The sequence below is a fragment of the Rattus rattus genome, chromosome 17, assembly GCF_011064425.1.
Source record: "Rattus rattus isolate New Zealand chromosome 17, Rrattus_CSIRO_v1, whole genome shotgun sequence".
Lineage (NCBI taxonomy): Eukaryota > Metazoa > Chordata > Mammalia > Rodentia > Muridae > Rattus > Rattus rattus.
Window position 1 is genome coordinate 25,016,513 of NC_046170.1, and position 21,395 is coordinate 25,037,907.

Genomic DNA, 21,395 nt, shown 5'->3' on the forward strand with positions numbered 1-21,395 from the left:
CCCAACACATAAATTCAGACGTGCGGTAAACGTGGCTTTATTACACAAACAGATGGGTGTCAGGAGCAGGGACCCGAGGGGAGGCAGGAGGACAGAGAGGGCGTAGGCGTCGGTACCAGGCTGAAGAGTGCCCGGCGGCCGGTGGAAGGCGAAGGCGGTGGACCGGCCTGCAGCGAACTGAGTGCTGCCTGACGATGCTCTCGGGACACGTCTCCGCGCAGGTCCAAGAGGGCAGAGACATGATCCTCGCTGCAGGAATACCACCACGTGCGTCAGCCCAGCCCTCGTCCTCCTGGGCTGCTCCTCCCCCGTCCCCTTCCTCGCACCTCACGTCGGGAAATTGCTGCCTCAGGCCTGCCACCTCGAGGCCGAGCAGTGTGGGGTCGTGGAGGTTGAGCAGTTCCCTCAGCGCGAGCAGGACGGGCGCGCAGTGAGCGCTCTCCTCCAGGCCCTGAACGCGTGGGAACAGGGTTTCTAGCCGGCCCTCGACTCCCACCCGACTTCAAAGATCCTCGACTGTCTGCCCTCCCAACGAGCTCTCACCAAACCAAGGAAAAGCTCTTTAAGCTGAGCAGCATCGTGCTGAAGGCGCTCAGCCGCCTGGCTCCGCTCGTCCGCCCCGCGGCACACTAGGCGGCCCTGCATCAGCGCCCTGAGGTAATGCAACACCACGGTTCGTTCCGTCTCCGTCAGCAGCAGCTGGAAGACGGTAACCAGTTTGAATGCAGGGTCCCACCAGCACTGCCTCTTCCCCAGCTTTCCTCTCCCCGCCCTACCTGAACAGCAGGCTTCCGGACGCGCCAGAAGTCCTTGCAGAAGTGCAATGTCTGCTCATACACACTGTCCAGCAACTCGGAACTCAATAGCCATCGGCGCGAGGGCAGAGCGGCGAACAGGGGCTAGGAAAAGCATAGCAAAGACGGGGCTAGAGAAACGATCCGGGTCCCGCAAAGACCACCATAAATATACCGTGTTTCCCCTTCAAATCACCATCCAGACTGGGATGGCAAACTCACCTGGAGCTCAGCCTGCAGTACTTCCAAAACCAGGCGGCAGATCCTCCTCTCTACGTCGTCCAGAGCGGCTTCGACTGGAGCTAAGACCCCGGAAGTTTCCCCGTCGGGCAGCAGGACCGAGACTGAAGATCTGGACCAAAAAGTGCGACTTCAGGACCAAGGCCAAGGCTCGCAATGGCCCTCTAAGAGTCATCTATTCTGGCGCCACCTTGTGGTGCAGTATCTGGTGGGAGCCGGGGCGGGAAGGGCGGCTAGGAATTTATGAAGGGCTCAGGTATTCTGTAAGGCTAGGAAGGGTATGCCCAGCGGACTTGCCTCTAATGTAGCCTCAAGTTAAGTTATTCTTCCTTTTATTTTGTTTTAGAGGGGAGTTAATCTTAGTCAAGATAGAAGTAAAAAGTCTCGGCTTGTATGTCTGTCCTCCCTGTGCCCACCACAAAGAGCATAACTCTCAAGAGAGCCAGGCCTGATGGAGGCCAAGAAAGAACCAGTTTGAGGCTAGCCTAGACAAGACTGCAACTCTTGTCTCAAAGGAGGAGGAAGAGTGGGAGGAAAAATTTCTTGTTCCTAGCCGTAATGTCAGACATCTGATACAGAGTAGAGCTTTGATAAGTACTTGCTGAAAGGATGTAGTAGATTTAACATATTTATCTAATATGATTCTCTCACTATTTTGTTGTTACCCAAGTAATACTAGTAAGAAAAGTGACAGGTACCTTATGATACAACTGGTAATTAGCAGAGCGAGGAGTGGAACCCCATCTTTGTGAGCCCAAAGCAGTTCTGGTGTGGGTGGCATCCATGTTTTATAGGAACTCAGAAGGATGTTAGTGAAAGTGTACTACCTCAATGCTGATTGGTGGTTGAAGGCAGCCAGTAGGTAGGGCACATAGTGAGGGGCCACGGCTTCTCCCCTTAGATGGTCTCGGGAAAATCGGATCAGAGCGTCACTGAAACTGCAGTGGGCAGAGGAGTTTAGTTTGCTGCTAATCTGGCACCCCCACAGCTGCACCCCCAGAACTCTTGTCCCACTTACACACACACACACACACACACACACACACACACACACACACACACACACACTGGTGTGTCCTGTTCACTCAGAGCCCTTCGGCTGACTGGGAGCAGGGCTGGAGATTGAAGATGAGCCCCTGCTTGGCAAACCTTCTCAAGAATGCACCCAATTCTGACACTGCCATGTCATGCACCCGCCGATGCAATGAGTCACTAATCAGACTGGTTACTTGAATGTTTTCAGCCAGGATCTACAAGCAGGGAAGAGCAGCCTTTAAACATTTCCTGGGCCTGCCCATCTCCCTGTTCCATATGAGAGCTGCCCACTTCCCTGGGCTCCTCCCACCTACCTGCAGTACAATGGCTGGCATTGGTGAGTGGTAGAAACCGGATGGATCTGTGGCGGGCTCCTGTCCCCGGCTCCATTCGGCAACCTCCCCATCTAGTGCCTTCTTTAGCCACTGAGCCACACTTACCTGGGAAGAAAGAGTTAAGGAGCAGCAAGCTATATCAGGGTATTGACAAGACATTCAACTAGACAACTAGACAGTCACTAGTCACCTGGACATGAGCCACAAATGCTGCCTCCAGCTGCTCAATGTTCTCTGAGGTCAAGAGGGGCTCTAGCTGGGACACATCGGCCTCAGGCCCCAGTTCCAAGTTCCCCATCATTTCCTTCCTAGAGATGGAGAGCAGGATGTCATCCTAAAACTCTAATCTTCCCACTTCCCGCTTCTCCAAGGACACTCACCCCATGTACACATGCAACGCCCAGTGCAGCAAGGCAAAGGTGTCAGCAGCTCCTAGCTCAGGCCCAGAAAGGAGTTGCTGCAAGCTACGGCGCAGGCCACTGTGCAGGGTGTGGGCCCATAGCCGAACCACGTGGTAGCTTGGTGGGCAGCAGGGTGCCACCAGTGCTTCAGCTGTGGCCAACTCAGCAGGCAAGGCTACCTGCAGAGCCGCAAGCCACCCTGACAGGGCCCCTGGCTCAGGAAGCACAGGCGATGCAAAATGGAGCTGCTCCAGGCCTTCCTGTAGTGCCCGAAGACATCGCTGCCGCCAGTCTCGGGGTGCCTGTCCCAGGATTGTGCGCTCAGTCTCCACCTCTGCCACCCGAATAGCAGCTACCAGTAGGGTTGGATCTTCACGGGCCAGCCGCCCTGCAGCTCCTGCAGCCGCCTCCACGGCTTGGCCCAGAGCCTCAGCCAGAAGGCCAAGCTCCTGGAAGATTGGCAACTCCAGTCCTCCTAAGGGTGTCCATGTCTCCTCCTGCAGCTGCTCTAGCTCCCGCAGGTTCACATATGCCTCCAAGAATCGCTGAGCATCTATCAGGGTCTGTGTGTGGGCCACTGCAGCTGGTACTAAGGAAGAAAGGAGACGGCTTGAGGTCTCAGCCTTCACTCCTGTTCTATGGGTACAGCAAGGGACGCTGAGGTATGGAGATGGGTGTGATGTATTAACTATTTAATAATAAGCACAGTAAAGCACTGGTTCATCTGAACATCCAGGCTAAGGCCTAGAGTTGGGCCATATGTCAACCCCTGAACCAACAAAACGTGAAACCAAGCATACCAGGAAGGTGGCAGATGGGAGAGATGGATGGCTCAGTGGTTATGAGCACCTGCTGTGATTCTCAGCAGCCACGTGGCAGCTCCCAACTGCCTGTAACTCCAGTTCCAGGGGAATCAAAGTCCTTTTCTGACCCCCGCATGTACCAGGCACTCAACGTGGTATACATCCAGACACTCCAAACAACATTGCTTCTCGGCCTTTTGGCTAAGATCAAGTGCAGACACTCCAAACATTCACTTAAAATAAAATTCTTGGGGTTGGGGATTTAGCTCAGTGGTAGAGCGCTTGCCTAGGAAGCACAAGGCCCTGGGTTTGGTCCCCAGCTCCGAAAAAAAGAACCAAAAAAAAAAAAAAAATTCTCAAAACACAATGGACAGGCAGACAAAATAAACTGGAGAGCTGCTAGTTGTTACTCTTCGATCTTGTTAGGAAATACTTACAAACATAAATGCTTATCTATTGGTATTTATGTCAAACATAGGTGCATATCTATTGGTATTTATGTGCATATATATTGATGCATATTTGTATGGATAAGGTATGTGTTGTACTCTGTATATATGCGTCATTTGGGATGATGCCTGGGATTGAATTTAGGGCCTTGTACATGATAAACACATGCTCTACCAGAGCTACAGCCAACACTCTTTCAGTATGTAAACCACTGTGGCCGCAGCCACTTAATTCACTTTCCATGTTGACTTTAACATCCCAAGCTTGAGAACCGCAAGATGAGGTGATTGTGCCTATTTCTTACATTCTTTGAAGCTGAGATTAATCTCCTGGATGTCCCTGGTGTATCTCTCCATGTAACCTCCTTTCCTAGTGTCCCAGCCGCTGATCAGTATGGGTGTTTGTGGACTATTAGAAGCTAAAGTTCAGGGGTCTCTACCCTCCACCCTCCCCACATACCCCCTACCCCCACTCACCTGCTTGTAATCTTGGCAACAACTGAGTCAGGATCTGGAGTTGTTTGTGCTGGACAACACATTCCCTCATGGGTTCCAGGGTTTGTGAGGTCTGAGACAAACCCTGGAGTAAGTGATGGGCCTGTCTCAGGGCTTCTCGTGTTCCCTGCACAGCCTCAAGGGCTTGAGTCAGCTGCCACACACCAGTCTGCACACCTTCCAGGTATGACTGCACCGCTGACTTTGGAGAGAGGTAGCGAGTAAGGCCTGGCCAGCCCTACAGCCCACTCTAACACTGCTGCTCCTTACCCACCTTAATTCGCGCTTCCAAGGAATAGTTACGCTGTACTTCACGGCTTCGGTACTGGCCCAGCCTGGTCAGCTGCTCTGGCCTGTAGAAGATGCCTGAAGCCCACTTGAGCGCCGCTCCCCGAGCCAGCTGTTCAGCCCTCTCCTGCTCTGGCCACTCAGGCCTTGGGCAGGAAGAGCCTGGGTGATTGTGTCAGTCAGGCAGGGTCTGTGGTTAACAAACCTTCTGCCCTTCTGTTTTCCTCAGGACAGCCCACTCTTTTCGGCCCTATAGAGTTCTAGCTAGACCTGACAGGAAAACCCACCATTCCCATTTGTCTTCACATCACCCTTCCCCAAGTCCAGCCAGTAAGGCTCATACCGGGAAGAAGTCTGGGTTGTATTTTGTCCTTGGCTGCTGAGTCCATGGTGTGCCTCAGGAAGCTGCAGATATGGTAGGAGTGGGGGCGAGAGCCTGCAGTAGCTCAGGCAGAGTGGATGTTCCTTTGGCTCTACCAAGAAAGAGGAGCAAGGTTCCTGCAGAGCCCCTTCAGGAAGTAAGAGAGAGGGACATAAGCTAGAAGGGATACCTGGGATATGGGGTCCTCTGGGGTTATGGGTTCTACCTCTTTTGATGCCGAGTGAAAGGCTGCGAATCAGCATAACTGTAAGTCCCCCTTCCTGCTCTGTAACGCCCCAGACAGTTTGGTACAGAACTTACCAGATCTGACCGGTGTCCAGTTCTCCCTCCTCTGCAAGTGGCCTTGGCCTTGAGAATAGCCTTCTCTCTCCTGCAGAACTGGGCACACCCTCACTGCTCACGGGACCTGAGGGACTCTAGCTCCTTTGGCACCACCAGCCAAATTCCTCTCCCCAAGGAAACCTCTTTCCCACTTCACAGCCCAGAAGCCCCTTCTTCCCCTCAAGGCCCCTCCCTCTTCAAAGCAGAAAGGAAGGAAGTTGAGTCTCTGGCACTTTATTCCCAACAGGAAAAGCAACTGCACTGAGGTGGGGAGAGCTGGGCGCTACTTCCTGTTGGGTGGGGGCAGCCGTGGACTCCCCGTGATCACCAAGTCTTGACCAGCATACCTTGGACTTCTAAGTGCTCAGGAAACACATATGCACACATAAAGCTGACTTAGCCTCAAGCTGGTTTGAAGGATGACCCCCAAGTGTTGGAGTAGCTGCAAAGAACTTGAGAGTATGAGAACCACTGATAAGTGATATGCCTTGGTAGAGGAAAGATCACCTGTAGTGAGGCGAACGTATAGGGGGAGATGGCAGTCAGGGATTGTAAAGGTTGTATTGTGGGCTGGAGAGATGGCTCAGTGGTTAAGAGCACTGACTGTTCTTCCAGAGGTCCTGAGTTCAAATCCCACAACCACATGGTGGCTCACAACCATCTGTAATGAGATCTGATGCCCTCTTCTGGTGTGTGTAAAGACAGCTACAGTCTATATAATAAATAAATCTTAAAAAAAAAAAAAAGGTTATATTGTTCCTGTAAGTGATAGGGAGCCACAGATGACACTAGACGATGATAATGTTGCACCATCCAAATCTACCCATCAGAACAGACCCTCATTTCCAAGCTGCCAGAAAAGCTAAAGTTCTGAGTCAGTATTGATATCCAAAGGCCTCTATAAGTATCCTTGCTGAGCATGAATACCTCAGGAAGACTACCCCAATTTCAGGCCCCATTATAACTAGATCTTCTGAATTCTGCCTGTTTTACTCTCTTACGAGTGTGAATTTGTGTCCAAGAGGAACTGACCACCATAAAGACATAACCATAAGTGATAATGTTAAAAATAAGTAGGACTTGCCAAGTGGCAAGATGGCTCAGAGATCAAGAGCACTTGCTCCTCTTGCAGGACTTTGATTTCTAGCACCTACCTGGTAGCTAATAAATGCCTGTTAGTTCCAGCTCCCAAATATCTGACACCCTCTTCTAACCCTCCCTGAGCACCTGAGCACCTGCGCACATGCGCCCAAACATAAACACATACACACACACACACCATCATCATCATCATCATCACCACCACCACCACCACCACCACCACCACCATCATCAAAATAATGATTAAAAATAAAAACCTTTAAAAATTGAAAGATAAATGAGACTTGCAAACATACAGTTCTTCCCATATGTCAGAAACTTGCCTTAAAGGCCTTGCTCATATTCACACACAGGCAAGTACCTTTGCACGGACTAAGTAGTGGTTGGAAACAAGACTCCAGGTCACTGTGAACTGTATGTAGCATGGAGGCCAGAGAAAAATGATGCTGGAACTAAATAAGAGTAGATAGTAGAAGTCCGAAGCAAGCTATTTATTGTTAGTGCTTGCAGTTCTGACAGGAACAACAGGAATTATCTCAGAACAGCAGAGAAGCCTTTAGGATCAGTTTTAAGTAAATAGGATAAGCTTGTGGCTTATGGCTTCCCTTTGCTAGATGGAGTGTTCAGGCAGTTAGTAGTTTGGGAGCAAGTTAGCAAGGAAGATTCGGGTGGTCCCTCTTCATTACTGCTCACTAACCTCCTCCATTTCCTACGATACAATTTTTCTGGTTTCTTAGCTGTCCTGAGGAGTTGTTTTCGTTTCCTTTGCAAATGGTACATTTGCCAATGGTCCCCAAAGTTTTGCGTCAGGATCTACAGATAGGAATTGCACCAGATACCCTGGGAAGGCGCGAGACGGAAGCGGAAGCAGCAATGATAGCTCCGGTGGCCCGGCGACTAGGAACGGAAGCGGAAGTGGTGCCGCCGCCGGCCTGGCCTGGCCTGGCTGAGGGGAGGCTGGCGGGCGGGCAGGCGCGATGGCGGAGGCCGGGCCACAGGCGCCGCCGCCCCCGGGTACTCCAAGCCGGCACGAGAAGAGTCTGGGACTTCTCACCACCAAGTTCGTGTCGCTTCTGCAGGAAGCCAAGGACGGCGTGCTTGACCTCAAGTTGGTGCGGACCGGGCGGAGGGGCGACTGGGGAGATGGTGGACCAGGCCTGGACCAGTAGCGGGAACCAGCGGGGCGGCCTCACTGAGTCCTCTGGCCACCATCAGTGTGCTTTCTCACACGAGAGAGGCGGGAGGTTATTTTCATTCACTGAAGCCATTGAGCCTCAGCTCTGTCTGGGTCCGGGTTGCAGGTGCTGGCCCTCGTGGCCCTTCGTGACTAGTACAGGGAAACGAGCATCAGAATATCAGAACACAACTAAGCCAAGACTCTTCCCAACACACTCCTGGAGTAATTGGAAGGAACTCCAGGGTTGGGAAACAAGACTACCCCCATTCCAAACTAAATGAATCAGGGTGCACACTTAAGAGTGGGGCTAGCATTCTCCATTCTCTTCTACCTGCCAGGCAGCCGACACTCTTGCTGTACGCCAGAAACGACGGATTTACGACATCACCAACGTGTTGGAAGGTATTGGTCTGATCGAGAAAAAATCCAAGAACAGCATCCAGTGGAAGTGAGTAGGGATGTTTGGGAGGGCAGAAGTGTCAGGGGTGTGGGATGATGGTCATCGGAGAGAGAAGAGGGCAGGGACCCAGAGTTCTTAGGGATCCCACTCAGTCTCTCATTCCTGTGGTTCAGGGGCGTCGGGCCAGGTTGCAATACCCGGGAGATTGCCGACAAACTGATTGAGCTCAAGGCAGAGATCGAGGAGCTACAGCAGCGGGAGCAAGAACTTGACCAGCACAAGGTGTGGGTGCAGCAGAGCATCCGGAATGTCACAGAGGACGTCCAGAACAGCTGATATCCTCTGGCAGACCCTGCCCTGGGGAGTGGGCAAGGGGCTCTCAGCTGCTTTTGCTCTGTAGAGCTCTGGGCCCTTTACCTCTTGAAAGAATGAGCCTGCAACCCCTGGTCAGATTCAGACATGAGGCTCTGGTCTCTTCCAGTCTTAGCCCATGATCCTTACCCACTTGGACCCCAGGTTCCAGAATTTCCTCTGAGGGCTGTGTGGCAGGCATAGGCATAGGCATTGGGTCTCTTCTGTGATCTGGCATGGTAAAGGCATCAGCTGTTCTCCTTAACCCCCACACCTTGGCCTACGTGACTCATGAAGACATCTGCAGGTGCTTTGCTGGTGAGCAGAGCCGGGTTAGAGGGAGGCAGGGATGGGACTGAGTTAAGCCATGGAGCTCCCAGTGTTAGGTCCACTGCCCAAAAAAGAAGTTCCAACTCTTGAAGGTTCAGAGTTCCGACTCTGAAGCCAGGCAGCAAGTCTCAGTTTGGAAGTCACTGGGACTCTTTAGAGACCCATAGGGTACAAGAGTCCCCTAGGTTTGCCCTCATCAGCAGTGTTCTCTGGGTTTGGTTCTTGTGCATAATGGTGGCACAGAGGAAAAGAGAATTTGTACATGTAGATTTGTGTGCACAATCTTACATACTTGTATGCAGGGGTCGGTGGTGTCCGTTTATAATTTGTACTTAGTTCCATTGTGCATATAGGAACCATTTATTAGATATTCCTTGTGTCTTGGAAAAACTTGGTTAGAACATCTGTTTCTAGGAATCAGCATCATTTGAGGAGTGAGGTGGTGGTATCTGTGGCTGGTGACCTCATTCCAGAATATGAGTATACTTAATCCCAGCACTTGGGAGGCAAAGGAGGGCAGATCTTTGAGTTTGAGGTTAACCTGGTCTACTTTGCAAGTTCCAGAACAGCCAAGGCTACATAAAAATACCCTGCCTCAAAAAGGAGAAAGAAAGAAGTGTGCTTGCATCGAGGTTTTCTGGTTACTGAGTATGAGGTTTTGAGGAGAGAATGTACCCAGTGCTTTAGGATGGTAGAGGCTTAATATTCAGTCTGCTAGAGACTCTGGTCACTTGTCTTTCTCCAGACAAGGCAGGAAAGGAACAGATACTTGATTGAGCTCATGGGCCCTGACACATTCTCCTTGTTATTCTAGGAGATACCCTCCTTGCTATCCGAGCCCCATCGGGCACCAGCCTGGAGGTGCCCATCCCAGAGGTAGGTGCTCATCCCTGCAAGGCAGTGTCAGCTGAGGGTGGATACTGGCTGTGAAGCTTGATAAGTTCTGGGTGGGGCAGGTAGGGGAGGCCTGGAGTTGAGGGTTATCTAGGTGGATTGGCAGAGGAGGAGGAGGACAGTGTGGCTCTGAGCCAGTCAGGCAGGAGCTATGCCTGCTTGCAATTCTGTTTGTTCCCAGGGTCTCAATGGTCAGAAGAAGTACCAGATCCACTTAAAGAGCATGAGTGGTCCCATTGAGGTGCTGCTAGTGAACAAGGAGGCCTGGAGTTCACCACCTGTGGCTGTGCCCGTACCTCCCCCTGACGATCTACTCCAGAGCCCACCTGCTGTGTCTACACCTCCACCTCTGCCCAAGCCTGCCTTAGCTCATCCCCAAGAAACCTCTCGTCCAAGCAGCCCCCAGATAACTACCCCCACTCCTGTCCTTGGCAGCACTGAAGTCTCAGATGTGGCAGGCCAGACAGCTGAGATTGCAGGTGAGACACTATGGTAAGGTGTGATGGGTTATTTTTTTATTTTTTGGAGCCTACAAGAAACTATCTGTGTCATGGCGTGCTATACTGAGAATTAGAAGTTCCTGGGGTCCCAACTTAGCTTTCCTTGGAGTTACAATGAATGTGCCCCTTTAAATTACTCTGTTCATTTATTTGTGAGGGGGACACATGCTACAGGATGCATGTAGAGGTCAGAGGTGATCAGATGACAACTTGAAAGAATTGGTTCTCTCCTTTCATATTTCTGGGATTTGAACTCAGGTCAGGTTTGTCCATGAGTGTCTTAATTCACGAGGATCTCACTTGCCTGAATATGCCCTTTCTAACAAGGAAGCTTTGACCATATAGGCAGCATTAGTAGGGTAGTTTATCCCAGATTGGACAGTGTCTGATGGATCCTGGCAACCCCATGAGTCTCCCTCCTCCAGGACATGTGCTCTATCTTTAATGATGTTTTCTAGTGCTTCTTGGTAACTGGTGGTGACTAAGTCTCCTTGGATTTGGCTACCAGCACTGTGGTCATCCTGGTCATAGGATCTAGCCTATGGCAGGTGTAGGGTCTATTTCCTGACTCTGTGTTTGGGTTTGGGGATGTGGTTGCAGTGAGTGGTAGCCCTGGAACTGAGAACAAGGGCAGTGGTGAACTCAGCTCACTCCCACTGGGCCTGACAGCACTGGACACTCGACCTCTGCAGTCCTCTGCACTACTGGATAGTAGCAGCAGCAGCAGTAGCAGCAGCAGCAGCAGCAGCAGCAGCAGTTCATCTGGACCCAACCCTTCTACCTCCTTTGAGCCCATCAAGGCAGACCCCACAGGCGGTGAGTACTTAATGAGGGGTGGGGGCCAGCAAGGAGAGTCTTGGAGCTGGCAGTTCCTTTCCTGCTAACCTCTGCTCTCTGCCAGCCAGACAAGGATGCCTAATCTCCAGGTCAGTGCCTGTGCCTCTTGCCCGTTTCTGGGACTTCATCCCCCCTCCTGCCACCACTTGGAGCATTACTAAGCCTCACTACTTGAGATTTGCTGCTCTTCGTACTCACTTCACCATTCTGTTTTCCTTTCTACGTATGAATGCCTTTAAAAAGTAATCCTTGGTCACCCGTGTCTGTCAGCTAATCCTCCACCACAGGGCTGTAGCTGTGCTGTTCTTGGTGTAGTACCTGGCCCAGCAGGTTTCTAAGAGTCTAGGCCTGGTGCTTTCTTGGTCTCTTCTGATGCTCTTTCCTCTGTCTTCACTGTCAGCTCTTGGCTTTTCTGCCTCACTGGCATCTGATACTTCCTTAAACATTGGTACTTACCATTTTATCTCTGGGGTGGGCCTCAGCTCTAGGGAGCAGATTTTGAGTTTCGGCCTCTACATAGTCTAGATCTTTTACCCAGTCTCCTGTGTCTTACACCTGCCATAGACGACTTGCATCTGTCGTCTGCATCTCTGGTGGACACCTCAACTGAACTTTACCATCCTGCTTCCAGTTTGCCTTTCAAGTTCTTTGTGGACTCTTATCAGCTAGCTCTAATCACCAACAGGCTTGAGATACCTCTGTATCATCCCAGTTCTGCTACCCACCTTACATGGGTTAGGTAAAGTTTGTGAAGTCTGTATGGGATTAAAAGATGCGTGCCACAGCCAGCTCTCTATATTTTGACCATTTACAAAATGACCCTCTTTGCCCTCCTAGTACCTTCTCATCCCTCTTACATCTTCAGCACACCAAAAACTATACACCATTTTAATTTTAGGTTTATAGTAATCTTTTAGAACATTTTATCTATATCTTATTTATCTACTGGTAATTTCAGATATCTATACAATGTGGGGGTGGTTTTTTTGTTTTTGTTTTTTGTTTTGTCCTTTTTAAGACCAGGTTTCTATGTAGCTGTCCCAGAACTTACTCTATAGACCAGGCTGGCCTCTGCCTCCTGCCGTGTGGGATTAAAGGATGTATGCCACAGTCAGCTCTTTTTGACCATTTACAAAATGACCCCCTTTGCCCTCCTAGTACCTTCTCTTCCATTTTCATGTTCTCTTCATTCTAATTAGTACTCCATGTATGCACAGATCCAAAGAAAAGTGACTGCCTCTTTCCCAGCTAGTTGGATGGCTTTGTCTTGTGTAGATACCATAGATGCTTGTGAGTTCACAGTACAATGGCCATGTTATATCCAAAAGACAGTATTTCACAACACTCTTCCCATCCTATGGTTTGTACAGTCTTTTTTTTTTCTCTTTATGTTGTCATTTAATCAAAGAACCAAAACAAACAGCCAAGTTTGCCACCTCCCCACCCATCTATAATGGCTGCGTCAAAACACTGTAAAAAGGAAACAGATCGGAATGTCTGGTCAGTTCTGACTCAGGAAGCAGAACATCAGAATGGCCTGTTGTGAGACTTTACTTATGCTTCCTCGCCAAACTGGCCTCTTGGTGATCTCTCTTCTTCAGTTCTACCCATGACTGCCATAGTAGGAGGCCTGGGATCAGAACCCACAGGCCATTGTACAATCTTTCTGTGTACCCTCTTTAGTGATATTTCCTGAACCTTGGGCTGAGCACTCAACCTAATCTCAGCAATTTATCAGGAATTTCTGCATTGACTCCTGCCATTTTCTCTAAGCAACATGTAAGCATGAAAATTTAGGAGGCAGTTTGATAAGCATATTAATTAGCAAAGCAACAGTACTAAGTTCTCCCCTAGGATCAACAATCTCTCTAGCTATGGGCTTTTGCAAGGTTTACAGTATCAGGCATGAATTATACCTGTGGAGCTGATCTCAAAGCCAAGTAAAGGGGTTGGTTACCCTCCTAAGTTATGCCACTATTGCACCAGAAGGCACATCTTCCCTGGTGGGTTGGTTTATTCCATGCAAGGGCTATTGCCTGTTAAACCCATTAAACCATCCTTTTTATTCTCACAAATGGAATGATCTTTCAGCAATGCAATCCTGATTGGTATTTCTCAGTGTGTAAATGTAGCTGGGGATACAGCTCAGTGGTAAGTACGTATGAGAGCATGTCACCAGCAACAACAAAAAGTACTGGGGATGGAGAGATTATGCATTCTTTCAGAAATTGGCCTTAGGATGCCAGTGTTCCAAACACATGCACTCACTGCGATATCTCATTGCCTCCGCCCCTAGAAACTTTTAAAAACTGCTGTGTGTGTGTGTGTGTGTACCTCAGGAGGTGGCATTGGATACCCCTGGAGCTGGAATTAGAGGCGGTCGTGAGTAGAAGGGGCATCTTCTATTAGAGAAAGCGTGCACTGCTGACTCAAAAAGGGAGTTCTGCAGTGCCTTTGAATTAGAATGGCTGTGCTTGTCACCTGCAGTGGACCTTTGGTAGCCTTGGCTCAGCACCAAAGCAGATAAAACACCTAAGGAAATGTGTAGAGCCCTGGGGCTTAGTGGTATATGACCTGAAGTTGAACCACAGTAGAACCCAGCTGAACTTCCTTTGAACTTGGCTTTCTTCTCTTTCAGTTCTGGATCTCCCCAAAGAGCTGTCAGAAATCTTCGACCCCACAAGAGGTAGGTTGTTCCTGCTTTTGAATGGATGCAGTGAATAGGAGTAAGAAGCATAGTTGAGTTCTGGGTTCCCTTCTATGGATATATGCTTGGTATCCCAGAAAAAGGGTGAGGCTCCTAATAGCAGTGTATGTGGGTCTCATTCTTGGGCTTTGGTGGGTGGAGAGGTGAGAGCCAGAAACTGAATGAATTATGTTCATTCCCAGAGTGCATGAGCTCCGAGTTGCTGGAAGAATTGATGTCTTCAGAAGGTGGGTAGTCCAGGAAGATAGGGGTAGCTGTGAGCATGGGTTGGGTGACTGCTGGGGGGTCTTGGCCTAAGATCTCAGCCTAATGCTTTCTGCAGTGTTTGCCCCCCTCCTCCGACTTTCTCCACCTCCCGGAGACCACGATTACATCTACAACCTGGACGAGAGTGAAGGTGTCTGTGATCTCTTTGATGTTCCTGTTCTCAAACTCTGACTTACAGGGATATGTCCTGTGCAGCTGCAACCCAGACTGTCTGGGCTGGGAGCCAACTAGGAACTGCCCCCTACCCTCGCCCTGACCCCGAAAGCCCAACTCTTGGTTTACTTGGCCTTTTCTGGTTGCTCAGTTCTGGCAGTGCTCTTCTGTCTTGCACTGGTACTTGTAACTATGCCAGCATAGCTGGACAGAGAGCTCAGCCCTCTACATGGAGCCAAACCGTTTGCCTTTTCTTTCTTGGAGCCTTCCCCAGCCAGGCTCAGCTGCCACTCAGTGGCATTTCTGCCCTGTTACTACCAGTCACTACGAAGGTTCAGAAAGGAGGTGGAGCTGGTTGGTTGCCAGCAATCTCTCTTCCTTCCTACCTGCTCACCCTGCAGCTTCTGGACCTCTCTCAGCTATGCCCTGAGTCCTGGGATCTCTGGGTAGCCATGGAGTGGATCAATAGGGAATCGGTGTGTCTAGCTAGGAGTCTGGGTGGGTTGGTACCTGGAGTGGCTCCACCTCCTGCCCTCCATTCTCCTTCACTTCCACTTATTCACTTACCCTCATTTAGAGCCATTGCAGAGATTTAGAAAGATTTACAGTAACGAATGAATTCCTATATAAAGATTATTTTTATACTTTTTTCAGTAAAAGGAAATTGTAATATTTGTACAGCATTCAAGTGAATAAAGACATGCCTAAGGCTATCTCTGATCTGGTTCTTTGGGGCCCCTTCCTGGGATTGCTGGGACTGGGTGGGTCACTTCACTGGAATGGGAGGTGTGGCTGCTGTGTTGGAGCCTCTACCTGCTGCACCTTTAGTGTGGGCGGGGCCAGGCCTTCTCAGCGGGGCGGAGCAGGGCAGGGCAGGCGGGGTCCTACCCTCCTACCCCTGAGATTAACCCGGAACTAACAGGCTCCTTTGGGAAGGCCTCGGAGCCCGACCAGGAGTAGGAGCCTGAACTGTGAATGCAGGCCACCGAAGCCAGACTCTAGACAGAGGAAGGTCTTCCTAGACCCTAGATCAGTTGCACCCACGGCGGGAGGTGGCACGGCCACGGCGGCTGGACTATGGCGCCCCCGCGGAATGTGGTGAAGATTGCCGTTCAGATGTCTGACGCCATCCCACAGCTTATCCAGCTAGACCAGGTCAATGGGACTGTCCGAACTTCGCCTCTCATTTCTGGGTTGTTTCTTTCCCCTCTGGCCAGCCCAGCCCACCCCTCCCAGCAGTCCCTCACCCCAACTCCTTACCCTCGCACCTTGTGTGACAATTCCACTTGCAGGCAAAGCCCCTGGCCACTGTTCTGAAGGAGGTGTGTGACACGTAAGTGCGGCAAGCCTGGGCAAAGTGGGGGAGGGGCAGGTGGAAGAGGCGCCCCTGGATGTTCCTGGCAGTTTCCTGCTCTACAGGTGGAGCCTGACTCATCCGGAGCACTATGCCCTTCAGTTTGCTGATGGGCACAGGAAATACATCACAGAGAATGTGAGCCCCCTCCTAGCCCCACATTCCCCAGGATCTCTTTAACTCACCTGGTTTTGATTCCATATATTCATTCTCCCTGCTCTGAATGTGAGCTTTTACTGACAAGCTCCCACCCCACAAATTGAGGATACAGGTAACTATTCCAGAGTCCTTAACTGCGCTCCTTTCTGCTGTTCCCTCCAGAACCGCTCGGAGATCAAGAATGGAAGCATCCTGTGCCTCAGTACTGCCCCAGTAATGCTCTCTTCAGCCCTCTCCTCTTTTCCTACCCCTCTGCTGGGTAACTTTACTGCCGAAGACCCTCCCTCTGCAGCTGGTCTGAAGGCCCCAGCTCCTTAGTGCCCCACCTAGTGGACACCCAGACCATCACAGCTGCAGTTATTGGGGTAACATTCTTTAACCACTTCATCTCTCCTCTACTGCTCTTGGCAGGATCTGAAGGCCCAGCAGCTACTGAGTAGGCTGCAGAATGCGAGTCGTGAAGGGTGCTGTGAAGTCCTGAGAAACCTGGTCCCGCTGGCCTCAGACATGACCTTTGCCCAGGAGGTCATCAGTCGTGATGGGCTTCAGAAATTAAGCACCATCATTGAACATGGGGATGAGTGAGCACTGGGCCCAGGCGGACTGGGGGACATGGTAGGGCTTGGAAATCTTGCTCTGATCCTACTCATCCCCAGATGTTCTCTGTAGCCTAGGGGAGATGCTGGCCCTTGGTCTAAGGGCTTTCCTGGAGCTCATGGAACACGGAGTAGTGTCTTGGGAGACACTCAGCATTTCCTTTGTCAGGAAGGTGTGTGTCCCTTTCCAGGGGCAATGGAGTAGTGCCAGCGTCTAGTCCTCATGAGTGATAATGACACCCTCTATCCTTTACAGGTGGTATCTTATGTGAACATGAACTTGATGGATGCCTCTGTGCAGCCCCTGGCCCTCAGGCTACTGGAGAGTGTGACCCTGAGTAGCCCTACCCTGGGCCAGCTGGTGAAGAGTGAGGTGCCACTAGACCGGCTGCTAGTGCACCTGCAGGTGTAAGCCTCAGGGTATAGTATGAACAAGGGACGCAGTCCTAGACTCCAGATGGATAGCTGAGCCTCTTCTTTCTTACCACAGAATGAACCAGCTTCTGCAAACCAAGGCTATGGCACTGCTGACAGCCCTGCTGCAGGGGGCCAGCCCTGCTGAACGTAAGGTGAGTCCATGGTGACTAAATGAAGAACAGCAGCTAGTGCATGCTGTGCTCCAACTTAGAGAAAAAAAAAAAAAAAAAAAAAAAAAAAAGGGTTCCTTCTCACCCATTGCAGGACATGCTTGACTGCCTATGGAAAAAGAATCTTCGCCAGTTCATCTACAAGGTAGGATGGGCCAGGCCAGGGAGACCCTCCCCTCAGTCTTCCTTTCCCAGCAAGTCTCACTCAAGCCTGGTTGTCTTCCAGAACATCATCCACAGTGCAGCACCCATGGGTGACGAGATGGCTCATCACTTGTATGTGCTGCAGGCTCTAACACTGGGGCTGCTGGAGCCACGTATGCGGACACCCCTTGATCCCTACAGTCAGGTGCAAGGGGTACAAAGGCTGGAGGGTCACCTAGAATCTTGCTTTCAATCTATGATCTTGACATGCCCCTTCCCATTAACTTTAGGAGCAGCGGGAGCAGCTACAGGCCCTGCGCCAGGCAGCCTTTGAACCAGACGGGGAATCCTTGGGCACAGGCCTGAGTGCTGACCGCCGCCGGTCTCTCTGTGTCCGAGAGTTCCGCAAGCTAGGCTTCTCTGTGAGTTACCCCTGCCATAGTTCCCATCCAAACCTCCTTCCAGGCTACAGTTATTCTAGGACTGTGGCCCTTCCTGAGCTGCCTGCACTCTCGTCTGTAGAATAGCAACCCGGCCCAGGACCTGGAACGTGTGCCCCCTGGCCTACTGGCCCTGGACAACATGCTCTACTTCTCCAGACATGCGCCTAGTGCATACAGTCGGGTTAGTAACAGGCTGGGGCAGGGGGATGGGGCAGCAGCTCATCTTCATCAGGGTCTCCATGGAGATCCTGTTACCATTCTCTACTCCCACTGCCTCAGTTCGTGTTGGAGAACAGTAGCCGAGAGGACAAGCATGAATGCCCCTTTGCCCGGAGCAGCATTCAGCTGACAGTGTTGCTGTGTGAGCTGCTCCATGTTGGGGAGCCTTGTGAGTTGGGCTGGATCTGGTGTATTTGGGGACAGGGGACGGAAGGGCAGAGAGGGCCAGGGGCTGTAGATGCTTTCTCCCTGAGCCCCTCCTGCCCCCCTGCCCCAGGCTCCGAGACCGCCCAGGACTTCTCACCCATGTTCTTCAGCCAAGACCACAGTTTCCATGAGCTCTTTTGTGTGGCTATCCAGCTGCTGAATAAGACCTGGAAGGAAATGCGGGCAACACAGGAGGATTTTGACAAGGTGGGTAGGATGGAAACAGCAAGACCAGGGGGTCTTCTGGGAAGGGGTCTTGAACATAGGTCCTACACTGAGCTTGGCTGGTTCTAGGTAATGCAGGTGGTTCGGGAGCAGCTAGCCCGTACCCTGGCTCTGAAGCCCACCTCTCTGGAGCTCTTTCGAACCAAAGTAAATGCCCTCACCTATGGGGAAGTGTTGAGGCTGCGACAGACAGAGCGGCTGCACCAAGAGGGCACATTGGCCCCTCCTATCTTGTAAGTTGGTAGGGACCCCCAGTCTCAGTCCCCACCTTCCCCAGTGCACTGGGCCATGCTCCAGGTTAGCCCTGGTTAATGACTCTCAATCATCCAGGGAGCTCCGAGAGAAGCTGAAGCCAGAGCTCATGGGTTTAATCCGCCAGCAGCGTTTGCTCCGACTCTGTGAGGGAATGCTCTTCCGCAAGATCAGCAGCCGGAGACGCCAGGGTCTCTGAATGGGCTAAAGGTGTGAGGAGGGGGATTATCTGGGGTCAGAGCCCTTCTCATCACTCCTCTTTTCTGCAGACAAGCTATGGTTTTGCTGTTTATCCCCCAACCATAAAGTACTGCAGTATGGCGATGTGGAGGAGGGCGCCAACCCTCCCACCTTAGAAAGCCTAACTGAACAACGTAAGGAGGGCAGGGCTCAGGCTCCTACCCTGCTCCCTCTCCCTGTAGGCCCCCATATCTCGGGTCAGCCTTGGGCCATGGTGGTCAGCCAAGTCTTTTTTTTACAGTCCCTGTGGCTGACATCAGGGCACTCCTAATGGGCAAGGACTGCCCCCATGTCCGGGAGAAGGGCTCTGGGAAACAGAACAAGGTGACTACTGCAGTAGGGTCAGAGGCTCCGCCCCACCTGTCCCTCTCTGCCTGTTCCCTGCACCGTGTCCTTACTCCCACTTTCCTAGGACCTCTATGAGTTGGCCTTCTCCATCAGCTATGACCATGGGGAGGAAGAAGCATACCTCAACTTCATTGCCCCCTCCAAACGGGATGTAAGTCTGGGCCAGGTTGTTGGGCAGATGGGCAGGGGAACAGATGAACAGGCCCTCACAGAGTTGGCCCTGTCCATCCTTAGTTCTACCTGTGGACAGATGGACTGAGTGCCCTGCTGGGCAGTACCATGGGGAGTGAGCAGACTCGGCTAGACCTGGAGCAGCTGCTCACTATGGAGACCAAGTTGCGGTTGTTGGAACTGGAGAATGTGCCCATTCCTGAGCATCCTCCCCCAGTACCCCCACCTCCTACCAACTTTAACTTCTGCTATGACTACAGCATCACTGAGCCTTGACTGAAGTTAGGCTACAGTTGATACTGCTGTAGCAGCCACAAAAAGGGTTGAGAATCACAGACAGCCTGACCAGAGCTTGTAGCAGAAATAAAGTTACCTTTGCTTATAGGTATGTGTCAAATCAGCTTTGAACCTGTGGGCTAAACCTGTCTTCAAATATAGTAAATGACATAAGGGCACCAGATGAGACCAGAAACTTAGGAAGACTGGTGTTGGGTGGGAATAGGTAGGGACTATTGCCTTTCTTTAGCCTCCCTTAGTTCTGGTCATGAAGAGCACCAGTGACAGGGCTCTGTTGGGAAGCCAGGCTCTCACAGAGTCTGTCCTCATTTCTTAACGCTGCTGGCCTCACCCTTGTCCTCTGGGCAGTGCAGAAACCTTTGCTGAGAAGCATGAGGGAAAGGAAGGAGCAGATCAACATAGGAGAATTAATATCTAACTTCTGATCATAGTGAGGTGGTGATCTGACAAGCCAGGGTGGGGGGAGTGCTGACACATGGTCCAGGCAACAGTCACAAACTCCAGGCCCCTAAGACAAATAATTGCAACCCAGTAGCCCCACAGGGTAGGCCAAAAGGTACCACAACCCTGAGTAACTGCTATCTACCATCCACTACTCCTCATATACTGTGTTTAACATGCTAGTCATTAATGCTGTGCCTTAAAAATTGATTAATTTCCTTTGGAGAAAGTGCCAGCAAAACATTTGACCCTGGGGGCTGGGGATTTAGCTCAGTGGTAGAGCGCTTACCTAGGAAGCGCAAGGCCCTGGGTTCGGTCCCCAGCTCCGAAAAAAAGAACCAAAAAAAAAAAAACAAAAAACATTTGACCCTGTAATAAAACAAAAAGCCTGTATTCCCAATCTTCAGAGTGTCCATGCCTGGGCACAGAGCTTGCTACTACACTTAGAACACTTCTGAGTTCAAAACAGCAATGAAGGGGTTGGGGATTTAGCTCAGTGGTAGAGCGCTTGCCTTGGAAGCACAAGGCCCTGGGTTCGGTCCCCAGCTCGAAAAAAGAACCAAAAAAAAAAAAAAAAAAAAAAAACTAGCAATGAAGAGTAGTCAGCTGTAGTAGTCAATGTCCCAATAGTCAATTCTTCCCAGTACCTTCAGTTACTTGACCATGCCACCACCATTTTGGCAATAACCCCTGACTTCTAGCTTCTAGTCTTGCTGCTCTGAGTATCTCAATAGGTGACACTCCCTATGATGGTTTGATGCTAAGTCCCCAGTTAGTAGAACTGTTTGGGAAGGATTAAGAGGTGTGTCTTTGTTGGAGGAAGTATGTACTGGGCGTACACTAGGCCCAGTCTAGCGCTCGCTCGCGCTCTCTCTCTCTCTCTCTCTCTCTCTCTCTCTCTCTCTGCCTGCTGCCTGTGGCTCAGGATGTAAGCTCTTAACTACTGCTCCAGCACCATGCCTATCTGTCAGTATATTCCCCACTACAACAGTTGTGGACTCACTCTCTGAAACTGTAAGCAGGAGCCTAATTGAATATCTTCCTTTATAAGTGCCTTGGTCATAATATTTCATCACAGCAATAGGACACTAACTAGGACATGTTCTATATTGTTCAACATCCCCACTACTGTTGTCATGGTTACCATGGATTGACTTGGTGAATTACAAAGACATGTATTTTAATCCTTCCATTTGGTCCTTAGGGTTCTTGCAGCCAAGCTAGCATCTTACCTATATTCCATCAGAGCCTACACATACCTTCCATACCTGAGCCAGCTCCAGTCTGTCCATCTGACCTCTGTACCCCTTCTGCCATGTTCACTATTTGTTCCCTTCCTTGACCCTCTAAGTTCATTGCTGCCATAGGTTCCTTGCCCTCAGTGCTGTTTCCCTGTTTGTACATCTCCTGCATGCCAGACTGCCCCTGCGTGCTGGCTTATTTGTCTCCCTA

At 50.8% G+C, this 21,395-nt stretch overlaps 3 protein-coding genes across 4 annotated transcripts; 2 read left to right on the forward strand and 1 right to left on the reverse strand.

The window, feature by feature from the left end:
• Positions 1-21: 21 nt before the first annotated feature.
• On the reverse strand, positions 22-16,129 carry Exoc3l1 (exocyst complex component 3 like 1). The gene is made up of 14 exons (XM_032887837.1): positions 15,529-16,129; positions 5,184-5,995; positions 4,827-5,002; positions 4,535-4,754; positions 2,785-3,394; positions 2,595-2,712; positions 2,384-2,509; positions 2,184-2,284; positions 1,862-1,972; positions 1,017-1,146; positions 777-899; positions 544-699; positions 327-451; positions 22-249 (listed from the first exon to the last, which is right to left on the reverse strand). Exons 2-14 carry the CDS (start codon positions 5,227-5,229, stop codon positions 60-62), a joined length of 2,232 nt encoding a protein of 743 aa, XP_032743728.1. The 5' UTR covers positions 5,230-5,995; positions 15,529-16,129; the 3' UTR covers positions 22-59.
• E2f4 (E2F transcription factor 4) lies at positions 7,535-14,973 on the forward strand. Of its 2 annotated transcripts, none has more exons than XM_032887836.1 (10): positions 7,535-7,756; positions 8,160-8,269; positions 8,395-8,556; positions 8,847-8,890; positions 9,717-9,778; positions 9,978-10,275; positions 10,966-11,112; positions 13,772-13,819; positions 14,023-14,067; positions 14,163-14,973. In XM_032887836.1, exons 1-10 carry the CDS (start codon positions 7,622-7,624, stop codon positions 14,276-14,278), a joined length of 1,167 nt encoding a protein of 388 aa, XP_032743727.1. In that variant the 5' UTR covers positions 7,535-7,621; the 3' UTR covers positions 14,279-14,973. The 2 variants fall into 2 exon arrangements, with proteins under 2 accessions (XP_032743727.1, XP_032743726.1); XM_032887835.1 differs by having other exon boundaries at positions 7,536-7,756; positions 10,897-11,112.
• On the forward strand, positions 15,070-19,589 carry Elmo3 (engulfment and cell motility 3). The gene is made up of 20 exons (XM_032887839.1): positions 15,070-15,415; positions 15,553-15,593; positions 15,680-15,752; positions 15,936-15,986; positions 16,185-16,354; positions 16,443-16,542; positions 16,626-16,777; positions 16,860-16,938; positions 17,051-17,101; positions 17,183-17,305; positions 17,391-17,522; positions 17,623-17,724; positions 17,823-17,931; positions 18,040-18,176; positions 18,264-18,427; positions 18,525-18,637; positions 18,716-18,820; positions 18,928-19,010; positions 19,099-19,185; positions 19,269-19,589. The coding sequence occupies exons 1-20, from the start codon at positions 15,338-15,340 to the stop codon at positions 19,479-19,481; spliced, it is 2,163 nt and encodes a 720-aa protein (XP_032743730.1). The 5' UTR covers positions 15,070-15,337; the 3' UTR covers positions 19,482-19,589.
• The last annotated feature ends 1,806 nt before the right edge of the window (positions 19,590-21,395 follow it).